The 16,398-nt window shown below is 38.0% G+C and overlaps 1 protein-coding gene across 2 annotated transcripts in view; it reads right to left on the reverse strand.

Moving 5' to 3' along the window:
- Window positions 1–16,398, reverse strand: part of ZFP91 (ZFP91 zinc finger protein, atypical E3 ubiquitin ligase) — a 42,883-nt gene that overhangs the window by 10,817 nt on the left and 15,668 nt on the right. For both annotated transcript variants that reach the window (XM_036076517.2, XM_036076516.2), the window contains exons 3-4: window positions 754–966; window positions 571–607 (exon numbers count right to left, since the gene is read on the reverse strand). In XM_036076517.2, the coding sequence (XP_035932410.1) occupies window positions 571–607; window positions 754–966 (250 nt within the window). The remainder of the gene's footprint in view (window positions 1–570; window positions 608–753; window positions 967–16,398) is intronic.

The raw sequence follows: 16,398 nt of genomic DNA on the forward strand, positions 1-16,398 counted from the left end.
ATGTCTAGTAATCGAATGATCTGCTTTACCAAAAAGATCAACAAAGCAAAAAAAAAAAGAAAAAGAAAAAAGTTCACGTGATTTACCATGGAATACAAATTTCAAAAATCCTAGTCAAAACATCCACACTTCCCATCAGTGGCCAGCACGGAATAAGCCAATACAGAAAGTACTCAACACCTGCTTTCTGGGGGTGCCTGGGTGGCTCAGTCGTTAAGCATCTGCCTTCGGCTCAGGTCATGATCCTGGGGTCCTAGGAGCGAACCCTGCATTGGGTTCCCTGCTTCGCGGGAGGCCTCCTTCTCCCTCTCCCACTCCCCCTGCTTGTGTTCCTGCTCTCGCTCTCTCTAATAAATAAAATCTTACAAAAAAAAAGACCTGCTTTCGGAACTAAGGTAACTAAAGATTACGTGGTTAAAGCTCTAATCAAGAACAAAGTGACATCTAAACTAAATACTAAAACCAAAGTTAATTTTTTTTTAAAGGCTCAATGTTCTTTCAAGCAGAAAACAACTTTTGTGTGTACTTTATGTCCCCAAAGGTGTAAATACGAAATACGAAGTTTCTTACCTAATGCCACCTGGAGACTGATGTTCTTCTGCCCCATCTGGATAAAGAAAGCAAAACAAAACCTTATCTTCATAAACGAAGCCTGTATCACCACACCTACCCCTGAAAGGTAAGCTGTTCAACATTACATTTAAAATCAGCAGGCAACTGGTTATTAATAACCATACTCCACTTGTACTGTACCATAATCAAGCTGATCTGTATTTGGTTCTGACTTGCAGATGAGCTGCAATGAACCAGTCTTCGACCTAGAACTCCGGGTGTTCTCTGTGTCATGATGCCTAGAAGCAGACGTCCTGGTACTGCTGCGCCAGCCCCGGCTAGGCCTAGTTGCAGCAACGGAAACTTCCTGAGGGAGGGTAGAATCATCTTCTTCCTCTTTCTCTTCCTTAGGATCTAGATGAAAACACATACCATTGTTTATGGTTAACCAATAACCGTCTCAGTATACCGACTATTGTAAATAAAAAGTTAATAAAAAAGAAGGTAAATTAATTTTTTGTTCAGGCGAAAGCCCCTCAGGTTTTTATACTGAGATAACAGAAACAAGATGAGAGAAAACTTACCCTTACTGTCATCACTCTAAAAACTTCCACGTTGTCAAGCAGTAGTTTTATATCGTCTTATTTACTAAAAAATGCACTGCTAAGAAGTATACAAAATATACCAAATTCAATTCATGGGATTCTAACCTTTACATCCGAAACAAAAGAAACTGGGAGTGGTCCCAGAAAGATGGCCAGAACTTCTTATAAAAGTACAAGAAAGAATCACAGGTCCAGATGTTTTAACAATCGAACAACGCTGAAATTGTGAAAGAGGGATCCCATTCTAAAAATGCCTTCCCTTGACTCTATTCAATAGTTCTTAGAACCACACCATGAATCTGAATTGGTCTATAGGGCAATCATGACAAGCTCTGCTTCAATCATCCTATGAGATGCTGTGCAAAGGTACACAATCTGTCCCTGTTATCCTGTATTTTCTTCATGCTTTGAAGGGCAAATGAAGTGAGGTAGGGCCATTCACTCCTGAGCAATAAATAAATAATAAAAAGCTTAATATAACTTTCATCCCTAGAGTAACTTATTACATATATATGTATATATATATACGTTAGTATATTAAAAGTATTTTGATTATGGACAATTCTTTTAATAATCTCAGGATGGAAAAGGCCTTTCTAAGAATAACACAAAATTTTAGGTCTTAATACTGAGACCTGTGACTATATAAACATAAAAACAATTTTCAGCATGGCAAATTCCACTATACGCGAAGTCTAACAGCCCAACAGAAAAAGAGCAGTTCAGTAAAAACACATGGCTTTCACACAAACAAAAGGTCAATCCTCTCATAATGGGAGAAACTCAAATGAAAAGGACTAGTGTGACACCACTGTTCCCCTATCATACTGGCAATGATCCAAATGTTTGACAAGTGTGTATTGGGAACGCTGGGGGAAAGAGACAGTAACACAGATGATAGCACGTGCACTGGCAAAACCTCTATGAAGGACAATTTGGCAGTATCTATCAGAATTATAAATGTGTATCTTTTCACATTAATTTCAACTACTAGGAATTTATCCTACAATAACAATCACACTTATGAAATGACTTATGTATAGAGGTAGTCATTATAGCACTGTTTTTAGTAGTGAAAGAGCAGAAAACTAAACATCAGGAGAGGCCTGGTTACGTGAATTATGATACATCTAGTCAGTAGGCAACTGCATGGAAATAACTCCATGCCACTTTATTATGAAAAAAAAAACCCATATCCATATAATATGCAAATATTACATAGGTATACATTTGTTTTATATGTAGACATAGAAATAAATATGCTATACATGTTAAGACATGTATCTTTTATAGGATAATAATATTTCTGGAAGGATATACAAGAAATTGATAAATACTGGTCACTTCCAGAGAAGGTCCAAAAATATGCCCAGTAATTCCTCAGTATCTACCCTAGGAAAATAAACTGGCACATGGGGGTTCATGTTTATAACAGCTAAAGAACGGAAACGACCTATCCCTCACTCAACAAGAAAATGTTCAAATAAACCATGGCATATTACTGAGATGGAATATTATATAGAGGTATCTGTAAAGAATGCCATGGAATTGTTGGCAAAAATATTGTTAAACAGAAATTAAGCAAAAAATAAGACACAAAACTATATATAACATTTTTTTTAAGATCTGAAAAATATAGTTTCCTCCACTGTGGAACAAGGGGGTGAATGGGGGGGCTACTTCAACTTTAACTATACTCTTTGAAAGTTTTATGAAAATACATTTAAGTAATGAAATAAAACTAGTTTGAAATGCACAGAACAGCAGTGGGAACTCCTAATAACCTGACATAATTATTAAATCAGATATGCATTTCCTTTCAGTTTTCCTTCCCACTCATTCATTCTCAAAAACTGTTATGAGACAAAAAAAGGACACTGTATATTGATAAAAGGGTCAATCGAGAAGATATAAAGATTATAAACATATACACACCTAATATATGAAGCAAAAAAAATGACAGAATTAAAAGGAGAAACAGCCAGTACTAAAATAAGAGAGAGACTTCAATACCTTACTTTCAGTAATGGATAGAGTAACTAGTCAGAAGTCCAGTTAGGAAATAGAGGACTTGAGCAATCCTATGAAAAAATCAGACCTAACAGATACATAAAAAATACTTCACACAAAACCAGAATACACAGTCTTCTCAAGTGCACACAGAAGATTCTCCAGGGAAGATCATATGCTAGGCCACAAAACAAGTCTCAAGAAATTTAAAAAGACAGATCATATAAAGAATGTTCTCTAATCACAATGGAATGAAACCAGATATCAGTATCAGAAAGAAAACTAGAAAATTCACAAATATGTGGAAATTAAACACACTCTTCAAACAAATAGGTTACAGAAATCACAAAGGAAATTAGAAAACACTTGAAGATGAGTGAAAAGGAAAACACAAGATAGCATAACTTACAACGTTGCAGCAAAAGCAGTGCTTGGGGAGAAATTTATAGCTATAAATGCTTACATTAAAATAGAAAAAAAAAAAAACCCACATGTCAATAATCTACACCTTAAAGAAAAAAAGGGAAAAAGGAAGCCAAAGCTAGCAGAAGGAAGGAATTAAAACCTTCAGCTAAACTAAAAAAAAAAAAAAGAGAGAGAGACTCAAATTACTAAAATTAGAAATTAAAGTGAATACATTATTACCGACCTTACATAAATAAAAAGGACTGAGAACACAATTAACAATTGTATGCGAACAAATTAGATAACCTACATGAAATAAACACCTAGACACATCTGAAAACTAACTCAAGAAGAAACAGAAACCTGAACACACAAGTGAAGACAAAGAATCAGTAATCAAAAACCTCCCAAAGAACATTATCAACCATAGCCAAACTATGGAAAGAGCCTAAATGTCCACTCACTGATGAATGGATAAAGAAGATGTGATGTGTGTGTGTGTGTATATGTATATACACACACACACACAATGGAGTATTACTCAGCTATCAAAAAGAAGGAAATCTTGCCATTTGCAATGAAATGGATGGAGCTAGAGAGTATTATGCTAAGCAAAGTAAGTTAGTCGAGAAGGACAAATACCATACGATTTCACTCATATGTGGAATTTAAGAAACAAAACAGATGAACATATGGGAAAGGGGTAAAAAAAAAAAAAGAGGGAAGCAAACCGTAAGAGACTCAACTACAGAGAACAAACTGAGGGTGGATGGAAGGAGGTGGATGGGGTTGGGCCAAATGGGTGATGGGTTTTAAGTAAGGAGGGCACATGATGTAATGAGCACTGAGCGTTGTATGTAAGTGATGAATCAATGAATTCTACATCTGAACCAACATTACACTATTATGTTAACTAACTAGAATTTAAATAATTTGAAACAAACAAAAAAATAAATACAATGACGACTTCCAAAATCAAATACCTCCCAATAGAAAAAAAAAAAGCCCAGGAGCAGATGGTTTCACTGGTGAATTCTACTTATCATTTAAAGAATTAACACTAACCCTTCTCAAATTCTTCCAAAAAAATAAGAGGGAACACTTCTCGATTCATTCTGTAAGGCCATCATTACTCTGATGCCAAAGACAAAGACACCACAAGAAAACTACTGAACAATTTCCCTTGCAAACCAAAGTCAGCAGCATATTAAGACTATGCAGCATTTTAACACTAAGATCAAATGGGATGTATCCTAGGATTATGAGGGTGGTTCAATATACAAAAATCAATTGTTATAATATACCACACTAATAGAATGAAGGGAAAAAAACCCCACACAATCATCCCAAATGATGTAGAAAAAGCATTTAACAAAATTTAGCAGACTTTCATGGTAAGAACACACAGCAAACTAGAATAGAATGAAACTTCCTCAACCCGATAGAGGGCACTTATCAAAACCCCAGAGCTAACATACTCAATGACAAAAGACTAAAAGCTCTCTCCCTAAGATCAGGAACAAGACAAGGATGCCCCCTTTCTCCATTTCTTTTCAAAGCTGTACTGGAAGTTCTAGCCAGAGCAATTAGCCAAGAGGGTGGTGGAAGCTACCCAAATTGGAAAGAAAGAGGTAAAACTACCTCTATTCGCAGATGAAATGACCCTATTTCTAAAGAAAATTCTGAAGATTCTGCAAAACTATTAAAGGTAACAAATTTGGCAAAGTTGCAAAATACAAGATCAACACACAAAAATATTCTGTTTTAAATGTACCAGCAATGAATAATCGAAAAAGGGAAATAATTCCATTTACAATTCAATTAAAAACAATAAAACACTTAAATATAGGTAAAATGTCAATAGTCCCCAAATTGATCTACAGATTAAATATAATCCCTATCAAAATCCCAGCTTCCTTTTTTGCAGAAATTGACAACGTGATCCTAAAATTTATATGAAAATGTAAGAGACCTAGATTATCCAAAACAATCTTGAAAAAAGACTCACTTTGTTCTTCCCAGTCTCACAATTTACAACTCACAACAAAGCTGCAGGAAATAGGGCACGTGGGTGGCTCAGTCTGTTAAGCGACTGCCTTCAGCTCAGGTCATGATCTCAGGGTCCTGTGTTAGAGCCACACATCAGGCTCCCTGCTCACCGGGAAGCCTGCTTCTCCCTCTGCTCTGCTGCTCCCCCTACTTGTGCTCTCTCTCTCTTGAATAAATAAAATCTTAAACACCCCCCTACACTCACACAAACAAAAAACAAAACTGCAGTAATCAATCAGTACCACAGTGTGGTACTGGCATAAGGACAGACAGAATGACCAAAGGAACTGAATTCACAGTCTCAATATAAACCCATACATCTATGGTCAACAGATTTTCAACAAGTTTGCTGAGATCATTAATGGGGAAAGAATAGTCTCCTCAAAAAAGAGTGCTAGGACAACTATATATCTGCATGCAAAGAATGAAGTTGAACTCTTACTTTATGCCATATGTAAAAATTAATTCAAAATAGATCAAAGACCTAAATATAAGAGCTAACACTAAAAAACTCTTGGAAGAAAAACCTACAGAACGAGAGAAAATTATTTACAGGCATTATATATCTAATAAGAGCCTAATATTCAGAATATATAAAGAACTCCCAGTTCAACAAAAAGACAAACACCAACTAAAAAATGAGCAAAGAACTTTAAGACACTTCTCCAAAGAAGATACATGAATGGCAAAAAAAAAAAAAACAAAACACAAAAAGATGCTCAATATAAATCATTTATGAGATGCAAATAAAAACCATAATGAGATTACCATTTCACACTAACTAGGATAGCTCTAATAATAACTTAAAAACAACCCAGAAATAGGGCGCCTGGGTGGCTCAGTCGTTAAGCATCTGCCTTCGGCTCAGGTCATGATCCCAGGGTCCTGGGATCGAGCCCCACGTTGGGGCTACCTGCTCCACGGGAAGGCTGCCTCTCCCTCTCCCATTCCCCCTGCTTGTGTTCCCTCTCTCACTGTCTGTCAAATAAATAAATAAAAATCTTAAAAAAAAAAAAAAAACCAACCCAGAAATAACAAATGTTGGAGAGATGTGGAGAAACTACAACTCTTGTACATTGCTGGTGGGAATGTGAAAGGATGGCTGCAGCCACTGTGGAAAACAGGCAGTTCCTCAAAAACAAATATAAAATTACCATCTAACCCAGCAATTCCACTCTTAGGTATGGTCCCCCAAAATTGAAAACAGGTATCCAAACAAATCCTTGTACATGAATGTTCATTTCAGTACAATTCGCAAAAGCCAAAATGTGAAAACAATCCAAATGTCCATCAAACACTGAACGGATAAACAAAATGAAGTATATCCATACAGTAGCATATTACTCATAAAAAGGAATGAAATACTAGTATGTATTAACACGCTACAACATGGATGAACCTTGAAAGTACTATGCTATACAACAGAAGGAGACATGAAAGTCGTATGTAGGATTCCACTTACACAAAATATTCAAAATAGGTAGATTCAAATTAATGTTTTAAGGTAAATGAGGTAAAAGCAGATTAATCTTTGTTAGAGGTTAGGGAGGGGGGTTAATAGAGGAAGACTATTTTTAATGGGCATGGGGTCTTGTTTGGTGGGAATGAAAATGTCTGGAACTAGATAGAAATGATGTTGTATAAATAACATTATAAATGTACTAAATGTCACTAAATTGTAGGCTTTAAAATGGTTAATTTTGGGGCACTTGGGTGGTAAAGTTGGTTAAGTGTCCAACTCTTGATTTCAGCTCAGGTCATGATCTCAGGATTGTGAGATCGAGCCCGGAGACAGGTTCCACACTGGGCATGGAGCCTGCTTGAGATTCCCTCCACCCCTACCCCGCTCTCTTTCTCTCTCTAAAAAGTAAAAATACGAAAATAATATGGTTAATTTTGTTGGGTGAATTTAACCTCAAAAAATCCCAAAACAAAAGGCACTGTCAGGTTCCCACAGTAGAAATTGACAACCAAAGGATAACCCATACATTAGGATAAACAATCATGACCAGATAGAAAAGAACCAAGTTTCTTTTGTGTGACACTTTAAAGATTAATTTCTAGCTGTTTCTTATAATAGCAGTTGACTTTGAAGAGGCTCCTTGATGTACAGTAAGAAAGAAGAAAAACCCCCCATAATACCCTAAGTGAAGGAAGACATCAGGCAAACTACTGTCTGAGCAACATAACATGTAGGCACAGAGCATACAACCACATTCTTGAAAGAGGAAAAAGGGACAAAGAAAGAATGGTTGATAGTATAATTAAGACAAAAAGATACTGTCACTAATGGCAGGGAAGTTACTCCTAATTCTTTTAGGCAGCAAAAGATGAAAATGTAACAGTAATTTATCTCAATCCTACAGCAACAGATAATTCTTTCAAAACAACCTAACTCATCAAATTCCAAAAGATGAGAGCCACTTCATCATGATAAAACACTTCAAGGCAGAAGGGCTATTCTAGTATGATCTGGTTCTCCTTCAGGTTGCCCTAGCTTTCTAACTGAAGCTTAGAGAAATTAAATGCCTTGTTCAAGATTACAAAGCTAACACTGACTTTGGGGTGAAACAGGGAATGGTTGGTTGGTAAGCTGGGAAGAAACCACAGTAAAGATCTTCTCATTTCTATTTAAATATTTACATTTTTTCCCTGGAAAACTAAAAAATACTTGACAAGTATTAAGTGCCTGACAGTATGAGGATATATTTTTTTCAAATTTAGTCCTCATAACATTGTCTATTCTTGTTTGTACAGATGAGGAAAGCAAGTAACTAACTTCCTCAGCCTCACAAATTAAGCTGTGGAGCTGGGATTTGAACCCAGGTATATTCAAGTCCAAAGTCTGTATTCTTTCTATTATACCACTCCTAACCATATAAAAGAGAAATGGGAAAAGCGCCAGTGAAGGGCTTAATTCAGATTTGGCTTATTTCCACTCAGCCAAAGGTTCAAGGTGCCAAGAGAGGGTCTCATTTATGCAATATACTGACTTAAAGACCACAAGAATTATTCCATGAAAGTGAATTTTTAATCTAAAACTGCACATATTTGTTTTAAAACAGAGAAATAGAAGGCATATTTTATTATTAAAAACTAGAACAATATCTAAAACTAATGATGTAATGTATGGGGATTAACATAACAATAAAAAAATTTAAAAAAAAAACTAGAACAAAGCTGAGAGATTTTCAAACTTCAATTAAGAAATTAAATGATTAGTACATTTCAACAAGTCTTTTTTTTTTTTGACAGAGAGAGACACAGCGAGAGAAGGAACACAAGCAGGGGGAGTGGGAGAGGGAGAACCAGGCCCCCCGCAGAGCGGGGAGCCCGATGTGGGGCTCGATCCTAGGACCCTGGGATCATGACCTGAGCCGAAGGCAGACGCTTAACGACTGAGCCACCCAGGCGCCCCAAATGATTAGTACATTTCAATCTGGTTTACTCATTTTTAAATCAACAAGACTGTGTGTGTATATATGTGTTAATACTTAGGATTTTTCTTTCTTATTACAGTCATTTTCTTCACTACTTACTATATCTATGCTTTTATTTTCTTTCTTACCAGGGCAGCTATCAGCCACTGGAACACAGAGAAAGTAAAGGATAAAAAAATACTAATGAGCATTTATAAAACTTCTATGGATCTTAAAATTTCAGGTCAAAAAATGAGAATCACAAAGTGATTAAGTTATTAATCTTCAAAGTACAGGCATTAGATGAATTAGTTCTCTTAAAAACATTGAGACTTTGCTTAGACGCAGGTTTGAGAAAGTGAAAGGATGTATTCTTGACACTGTCGCTTTGAAAACTAGTGTTCATTAACTGAACAGTCTCTATAGCTCAAAATTTAACATTTAAATTTGAATAGATATGGCTGGACTCTGAAGGATGAGTAAGTGCTAGCTAGGTGATAGATGGGAAGTAGGAAGAAGAGCATGTGCAAATATCATGAGATGCGGACTGAAAGAAAGAAGACCAGTATGACTGGAGCAGAGAGAACAGGACAACTGTCATCATTTATACTGTTGCTGAAAAGGCAGGAAAATGTCTAATAAAGAAGGTCCCTGGGGAGCCTGGGTGGCTTATAATCAGCTAAGCATCCAACTTTTGATTCTGGCTCAGGTCATGATCTCAGGGTCGTGAGATGGAGCCCCGAGTCGAGCCCTGCATGGGGCTCTGTGCTCAGCACAGAGTCTGCTTGAGATTCTCTCTCCCTCTGCTCTCCCACCGCCCCGCCACCACTGCACTCAAGTGCTCTTTCTCTCTCTCATATAAATCTTGGGGGAAAAAAAAAAAGATCAAAGATCCTTGAAGGATTTTAGATTTTATCCTAATAGCCACAGAAAGCCAGAGGAAGAATTTAAGTCGGCATGTGGCGCGATGACATTTGCAGTTTTAATGATCACTCTGGTTGCCGGCTAGAGAATCACCTCTGGGGGGGGGGGGGGGGGGAAGAGTGGACTCAAAGAGACCTAGCTAAGTCTACTGCAATAGACCAGGCAACAAACAATAGCTTGAAAAGGAGTAATAGCTCTGGAGATGAAAAGAACTGGAGACTTACAAAATACTTAGGAGACAGACTAGAGAGGACTAAAAGAATGACTTCATAAAAGGATAGAGGGGGATAGAAAGAAGTCATGGATTTAGTTTCTAGATTTATGACCTGGACAACTGGATAGATGGTGAAAGTATTCACAGAGAAAGATCAGGTGTCTTTTGTTGTTTTGAGGAAACAGTATCAAGAATATGTATTCCATTCTGGACAAGTTCAATTTGAGATGTCTGCTGAGTAAAACATCAGTGGGTGTGAAGTTCAGAGGAAGGGGTCTGGGCTACCTACCTACAACTGGGAATTGCCATTATCATATTCAATTATAGTGCTATGATCTAGATTTAGCATTGTCTGCATAAAATGATCATTTTCAACTTTCATGAAATATGTTTTTAGCTATTCCCAACATTTGCTTATTCACTGGTTCCTCTGTTCCAGAAGTAGTTTTGTATTATAAAATCTATTTAAAAAAATTAACCATAATACAGTTTTGCTTTGTTCAGGTCTTTGAATCCATTCTCTCCTAAGTACTCTGTCATATTTTGATGGTAAAATATAGCGTAGCAGGGTATCTGGGCATGTAAAGACAGTTGTACTGAAGTACGGGTGTGATGCTGACAATGAAGATAAATCTAGGAAAAGGAAAAAGCACAACAGTGCTGCAAAAACAGAAAAGCTCAGAGATAATGCGGTCTTGGAAATACTATAGGGAGAAATTTGGGAGTCCACCTAAGGAGAATTATGAGCAATAAGGCTGAAGAAATATAATTCATCTACACTGTAGAGGCTTTGGATGCAAGCCTAAGAAATTTGAAGTTAGACAGATACTACAGAATCTCTGAAGGTTATAGGGTAAGAGTTACAGGACTTGAATGGAGATCAATCTGGCACATGGTGAATTCATAATAAAGGAGCGGTAGTTTGAGTTGTTGCAATTAAGGAAATCAACTGGGATGGAACTGTAGTGTATCTAATTTCACTAAGGACCTTACTTAAAAATTCTTTTTTTTTTAAAAATATTTTATTTATTTATTTGACCGAGAGACACAGCGAGAGAGGGAACACAAGCAGGGGGAGTGGGAGAGGGAGAAGCAGGCTTCCCGCGGAGCAGGGAGCCTGATGTGGGGCTCGATCCCAGAACTCTGGGATCATGACCTGAGCTGAAGGCAGATGCTTAACGACTGAGCCACCCAGGCGCCCCTTAAAAAGTCTAGTAGATAAAAGGTTGATAGACTTGAGGTCAGGTTTGGTGGTGGTGGGGGGGGGTTTACACAAAACGAGAAGATCCTGACCATAGTGAGATATAGAGGTAAGGAAGAAAGGGGCATCATGGCTATGTGGCCTCTGCCCCTGCTATTCTACCAGAACAGCCGTTGTTCAGGTTCCCAATGTAGTTAGATCTGACATTTTTCAGTTCCCATCTTACTTATCTTTTGACAGTTGGCTTTCACGGTATCACACTTTCTTGGTCTTTTTCCTACTTCCCTGGTTTCCCCTTTTCAGTTTTCCTTGGTAGCTTCTCCTCCTCCTCTGTCCTTTAGATTTAAATGCCACAGCTCAGCCCTAGAGTCTCCTCTTATTGTATATCATTCTCCCTGTAATCTACTTTTGCCTGTCAAATAGTATCCATCGTAATAGCCACCTTCCTAGGGGTTTCAATATGTACTCAGTATAGTGGGTGAGAGACAATGGTGGTGCTTTAATAAGGAGGCACTCACCATGTACTATGAAAGAGTTGCCTTTTAATAATTAAAGTACAAATCAATATACAATGAAAATACAGCACATACGCAGAATCACCTAAAAATGAATCTAGCATGTGAGCTAACCTAATTAGTGACCAATAATAAGGAATATTATCATGTGACCGCCAGTGTTCTAAGTAGTTCACATGAATCACCTTACACTGAATTCTCAAAATACTTCCATTAAGTACTTATTACATACTTTCCTAATTTTACAGACAGGCAAACTGAGAGACCTGGAAAAGTTAAGAAAACTTCCCAAGGTCACATGGTAAGTTCAGAGCAAAGCAGAGTTCAAATCCAGGTTGTCTGATTTTGAAAATTATGCTCTTTAACGGTAATACTCTTACAGTAAAGAAACCCTGAACTCACTTCTGTCCTCTACATGCACTTTCACTATCTCAGCATTATACATCATCATTTCTAGATCTTGCACTTTGGTTGTGATACTACTGTTCCTTTAAAACTGCTTTTGCCAAGGTCAACAATGTTGAGCAGGAGCTCTTACCTTTGTGTGTTATGGACTCCTCTGGGGGATGTGGTAAAGCTTATATACTCCTTCCCAGGATTATTATTTTTAAGTGTATAAAATAGGATTTGAAAAGAAGACTTACAAAGAAAACTATAATGGAATATGGTTAATCCACAGATCCCTTGAACTAAAGCTAACAGTATGATACCTTTCTGTTCTTAATCACGCATAATCTTTCGGTAGCCTTTGCCACTACTGTCCCAGCTACCCTCTCCGAAAAATTAAAATGCTTTGCCTTTCCTTCACTTCTACCATTTGTTCTTGGACCTTTCATCCTTCTCGGTCTCATTTGGGCTCTCCATACTCAACCTGAAATGTTGGTGTTTATAGGCCTGCTTCTCTTCTTACCAAAACACCTGCATGATCTCATCCACTCCCGAGTTCAAGGACGGTCTAAAAGCCCAAACTTTTATAACCAACTATCTACTGGTCATCTCCTCTTTAATTTCGAGACTTGTGAGACCCGAAGTGGAAGACATAGCTAAACTGTGTCCAGACTCCTGACCCAGAGGAACTAAGAGATGATAAACGGGTGTTGTTTTCAGCTTGTGGTAATTTGATACACAGCAACAGAAAACTAATCCTGTGGTCAAACATGGTGGTTCAGGCAACACCTTTAAAAAAAGGATGCATGAGTTACCAAGTAACTTGATGCTAGGAAATGCTGGAATCACGTAATTCTCCTTCTCCTAGAACCTCTCTTTTTCTAACACCATGTCCACCAAGCAACTTTCTAATCCTCTGGTTTTACAGCAAAGCCCAGGATTTTTAGTGATACAGAAAGGTCCAAAACAATGGAATACAGGGTTCTGGTGATGGAATATAAGATGCAAATGTGACACAAACAGAGGTTTGAGAGGCACTTTTGCAAGTGAGGCCTGCCCTTTTGGAAAGCTGCCCAGAGACTGCCATGTTATTAAGAAGCTGGACTAGCCTAGTGGAGGATGAGAGGCCATGAGGAGGAAAACCATGGTGCTGGCTCACAGCCAGCACCAACTGCCACACATGCCGGCGTAGCCATCTTGCTCCATCAAGCCCTTTCAGCTGTTATGTGCCTGCAGCTGCCCAATGAGCCCAGGAGAACAGCAGGAGAACCATCCAGCCAACCAAAGGACAAGAAATAATAAACTGTATTAGGACACTAATTCAGGATGATGTGTCCTAAAGCAAAAGACATAGCTGATAGTCTCAATTTTCTCGTCTATAAAATGAAGGATTAGAGATGATCTCTGAGATCGTCCCCAACATAATGATTCACTCTTTCACTCTTCACATTCTTGGATGTAAGAAACAAAACAAGAATAGATTTGGTGGGATGTTACATAGATTAGATGGAATAAGAGGAATATTAGAATTAATCAAGGTTTTAAGTTTTAAATAATGTGCAGGGGGACTTCAATACTATTAAACACAGCAGACTGAAATATACTTTTTTTTCTGTTTCCTTCTAAAATGTCACTAAAATGACAGAAGTAAAAATGACTAAGAAACACAGTCAAAGAACTCTAAAGGAGACAACAGTCCTATGATTTCATTTAACAAAATTTTAGAAGACCAAAACCAGGATAGTGATAAAGATTTTATACATCAAAAGGAGTTTAAACTTACACTAGAAGGTGGGGAAATAAACGAGTAGCAAGCAAGCACACATACACATATACACTTTTAGCCACTTCAGAAAGAAAAAGGAATCAAAGTCACAGGTACCTCTGAAAGAGGTTACAAAGAGTAAGACTGAAAAGAGAAAAGAGCAGGTGGAAGGTTTTAAAAGCAGTATGAACAACCAGACCCTTTCATCCCATGCTGCCAGCAACTATCCCTCCTTTTGAGCAGAGGTTTACTATTTAGGAAAGGCTGAACTAGACAGGCTCTGACAGCAACAACTTCAGATAAGAGCAGAGGTGAAGTATTATCAGAGAATAGGGGTAATTAAATGGAAGCAAAAATAATAAATGCTGAGGACCCTCCTCACTGATCACTGACCTACCTCATGTAACCAGAGACAGCAGAATTTCTCTCTGAGGAAACAGAAATGGCCTACAGAAAGACCAGGCCCACATCATCCCTTTATAGCAGATAGAAGTCTAATCTGTGTACACAGCCCTCCCAATCAGCATTTTAGTACTTTACTCTAAAAAAATCAGAAGGAAGTTAGGGAACACCCAAAACTTGATAAAAATTTCTGAGAGGCTAAAGAAACAAATGGGAAAAACAACTTGAAAGAAATGGGCAATTCAGGGAAGAGAAAAAAAAAATATATATATATATATATATATATACACACACACACACACACATAAATATATCCTAGGATGGGAGGCAAGTATATTGTTAAAGAATATAGGCACCTGGGTGGCTCAGTCAGTTAAACAGCTGACTTTTTTTTTTTTTTTTTTAAAGATTTTATTTATTTGACAGAGAGAGAGACAGCGAGAGAGGGAACACAAGCAGGGGGAGTGGGAGAGGGAGAGGGAGAAGCAGGCTTCCCGTGGAGCAGGGAGCCCAATGCAGGGCTCGATCCCAGGACCCTGGGATCATGACCTGAGCTGAAGACAGACGCTTAACGACTGAGCCACCCAGGTGCCCCTGAACAGCCGACTCTTGATTATGGCTTGGGTGGTGATCTCAGGGTCATGAGATCAAGTCCTGCATTGGGCTCCGTGATCAGCAGGGAGTCTGCTTAAGATTCTCTCTTTCTCTTCCCCTCTCTACCTTTCCCCCAACTCACACTTGCTCTCTAAAATAAATACATCTTCAAAAAAAACCAATAGTAATACACTCAAAAAAAAGTATTTGGAAATTAAAAATATGATAGCAAGAATTAAAACCTTGAAGAAAAGGTGTTACGCTGAGAAAATAGAACAAAAGTAGAAAGGATTAAGAAATGGGATAAAAGATCAAATTAAACAGAGAAAGCAAAAGTAACAGTTAACAAGAACATAAAACCTGCTATAAATTGAACACATGAATTTTAATTTAATTTAATGTCATTTATGTGTTAATTTTATGTGTCAACTTGGCTAGTGTGATGTTGTGATCTGTAAGAAATCTATTAGGTCTTCATCACAAGTTCCTAACTTGCAGCTCCCCAAACCCTTGGAATTTCCTGTTAAGAGTGACAAAGGTGTTTCTTATCATGTTAATAACATGACTTTTGGACCCCACCTAAGGAAGGCAGTTGGTTGCCAGAAGGTTGAACTTTTATTCTCCTGCCCCCTACTTCTGGGGAGACGAGGGCCTGGAGGATGAATGGAACACCAAAAGCCAATGATTTAATCAATCATGGCTGCAATGAAGCCTCTATAAAAACCCAAGACAGGGTTCAAAGAGCTTCCAGATTGGTAAAGACATGGAGATTTGGGGAGAATGGCATGCTCTGACTGGGGAGGGAAGGGAAATGACACCAGCTAGACCCCAAGACCTGACCTTTACTGCCCACCTGCTTGTACTCACCGACCTTTGTCTCACATTTTTTCTCCTCTTTCTAGCTTATCTCTTAACTCAGGCAAATGGAAACCGAAACCACCCCTCAAGCAACAGTGACTGTCCAGACAAGACCTCCAGCCAGCCCACACCACCCAAACCAGTATGAATGTAACCCCTGACTTGCGCCTGCCCAGATGGATCATGGAGTAACCCCTAGAATGACCAACTACTGTCACCTCATTATAACACTAAAATCTCTGCCCAAGAAGGAGCACAAGCCTCATTTACAAATATATATGTATAGGCATGTTTCCTTAAGGCACATACATGGCCTTACACCAGCCTCTACATATGATAAGGCTTCTCTATCTAAATATTCACCCTAACCCTAAATAAAAGGAACCCATTCACCCTTACTAGGAGAGTCACAGCTTCGGAAGTTATTCACCCAGATCACCTTATTTGTTGCAAATAAAGTTTCCTTTCCTTTTTTCTGGTGTAGTTTCTATCTGTTAT

Source organism: Halichoerus grypus, chromosome 11 (assembly GCF_964656455.1).
Source record: "Halichoerus grypus chromosome 11, mHalGry1.hap1.1, whole genome shotgun sequence".
Classification (NCBI taxonomy): Eukaryota; Metazoa; Chordata; class Mammalia; order Carnivora; family Phocidae; genus Halichoerus; species Halichoerus grypus.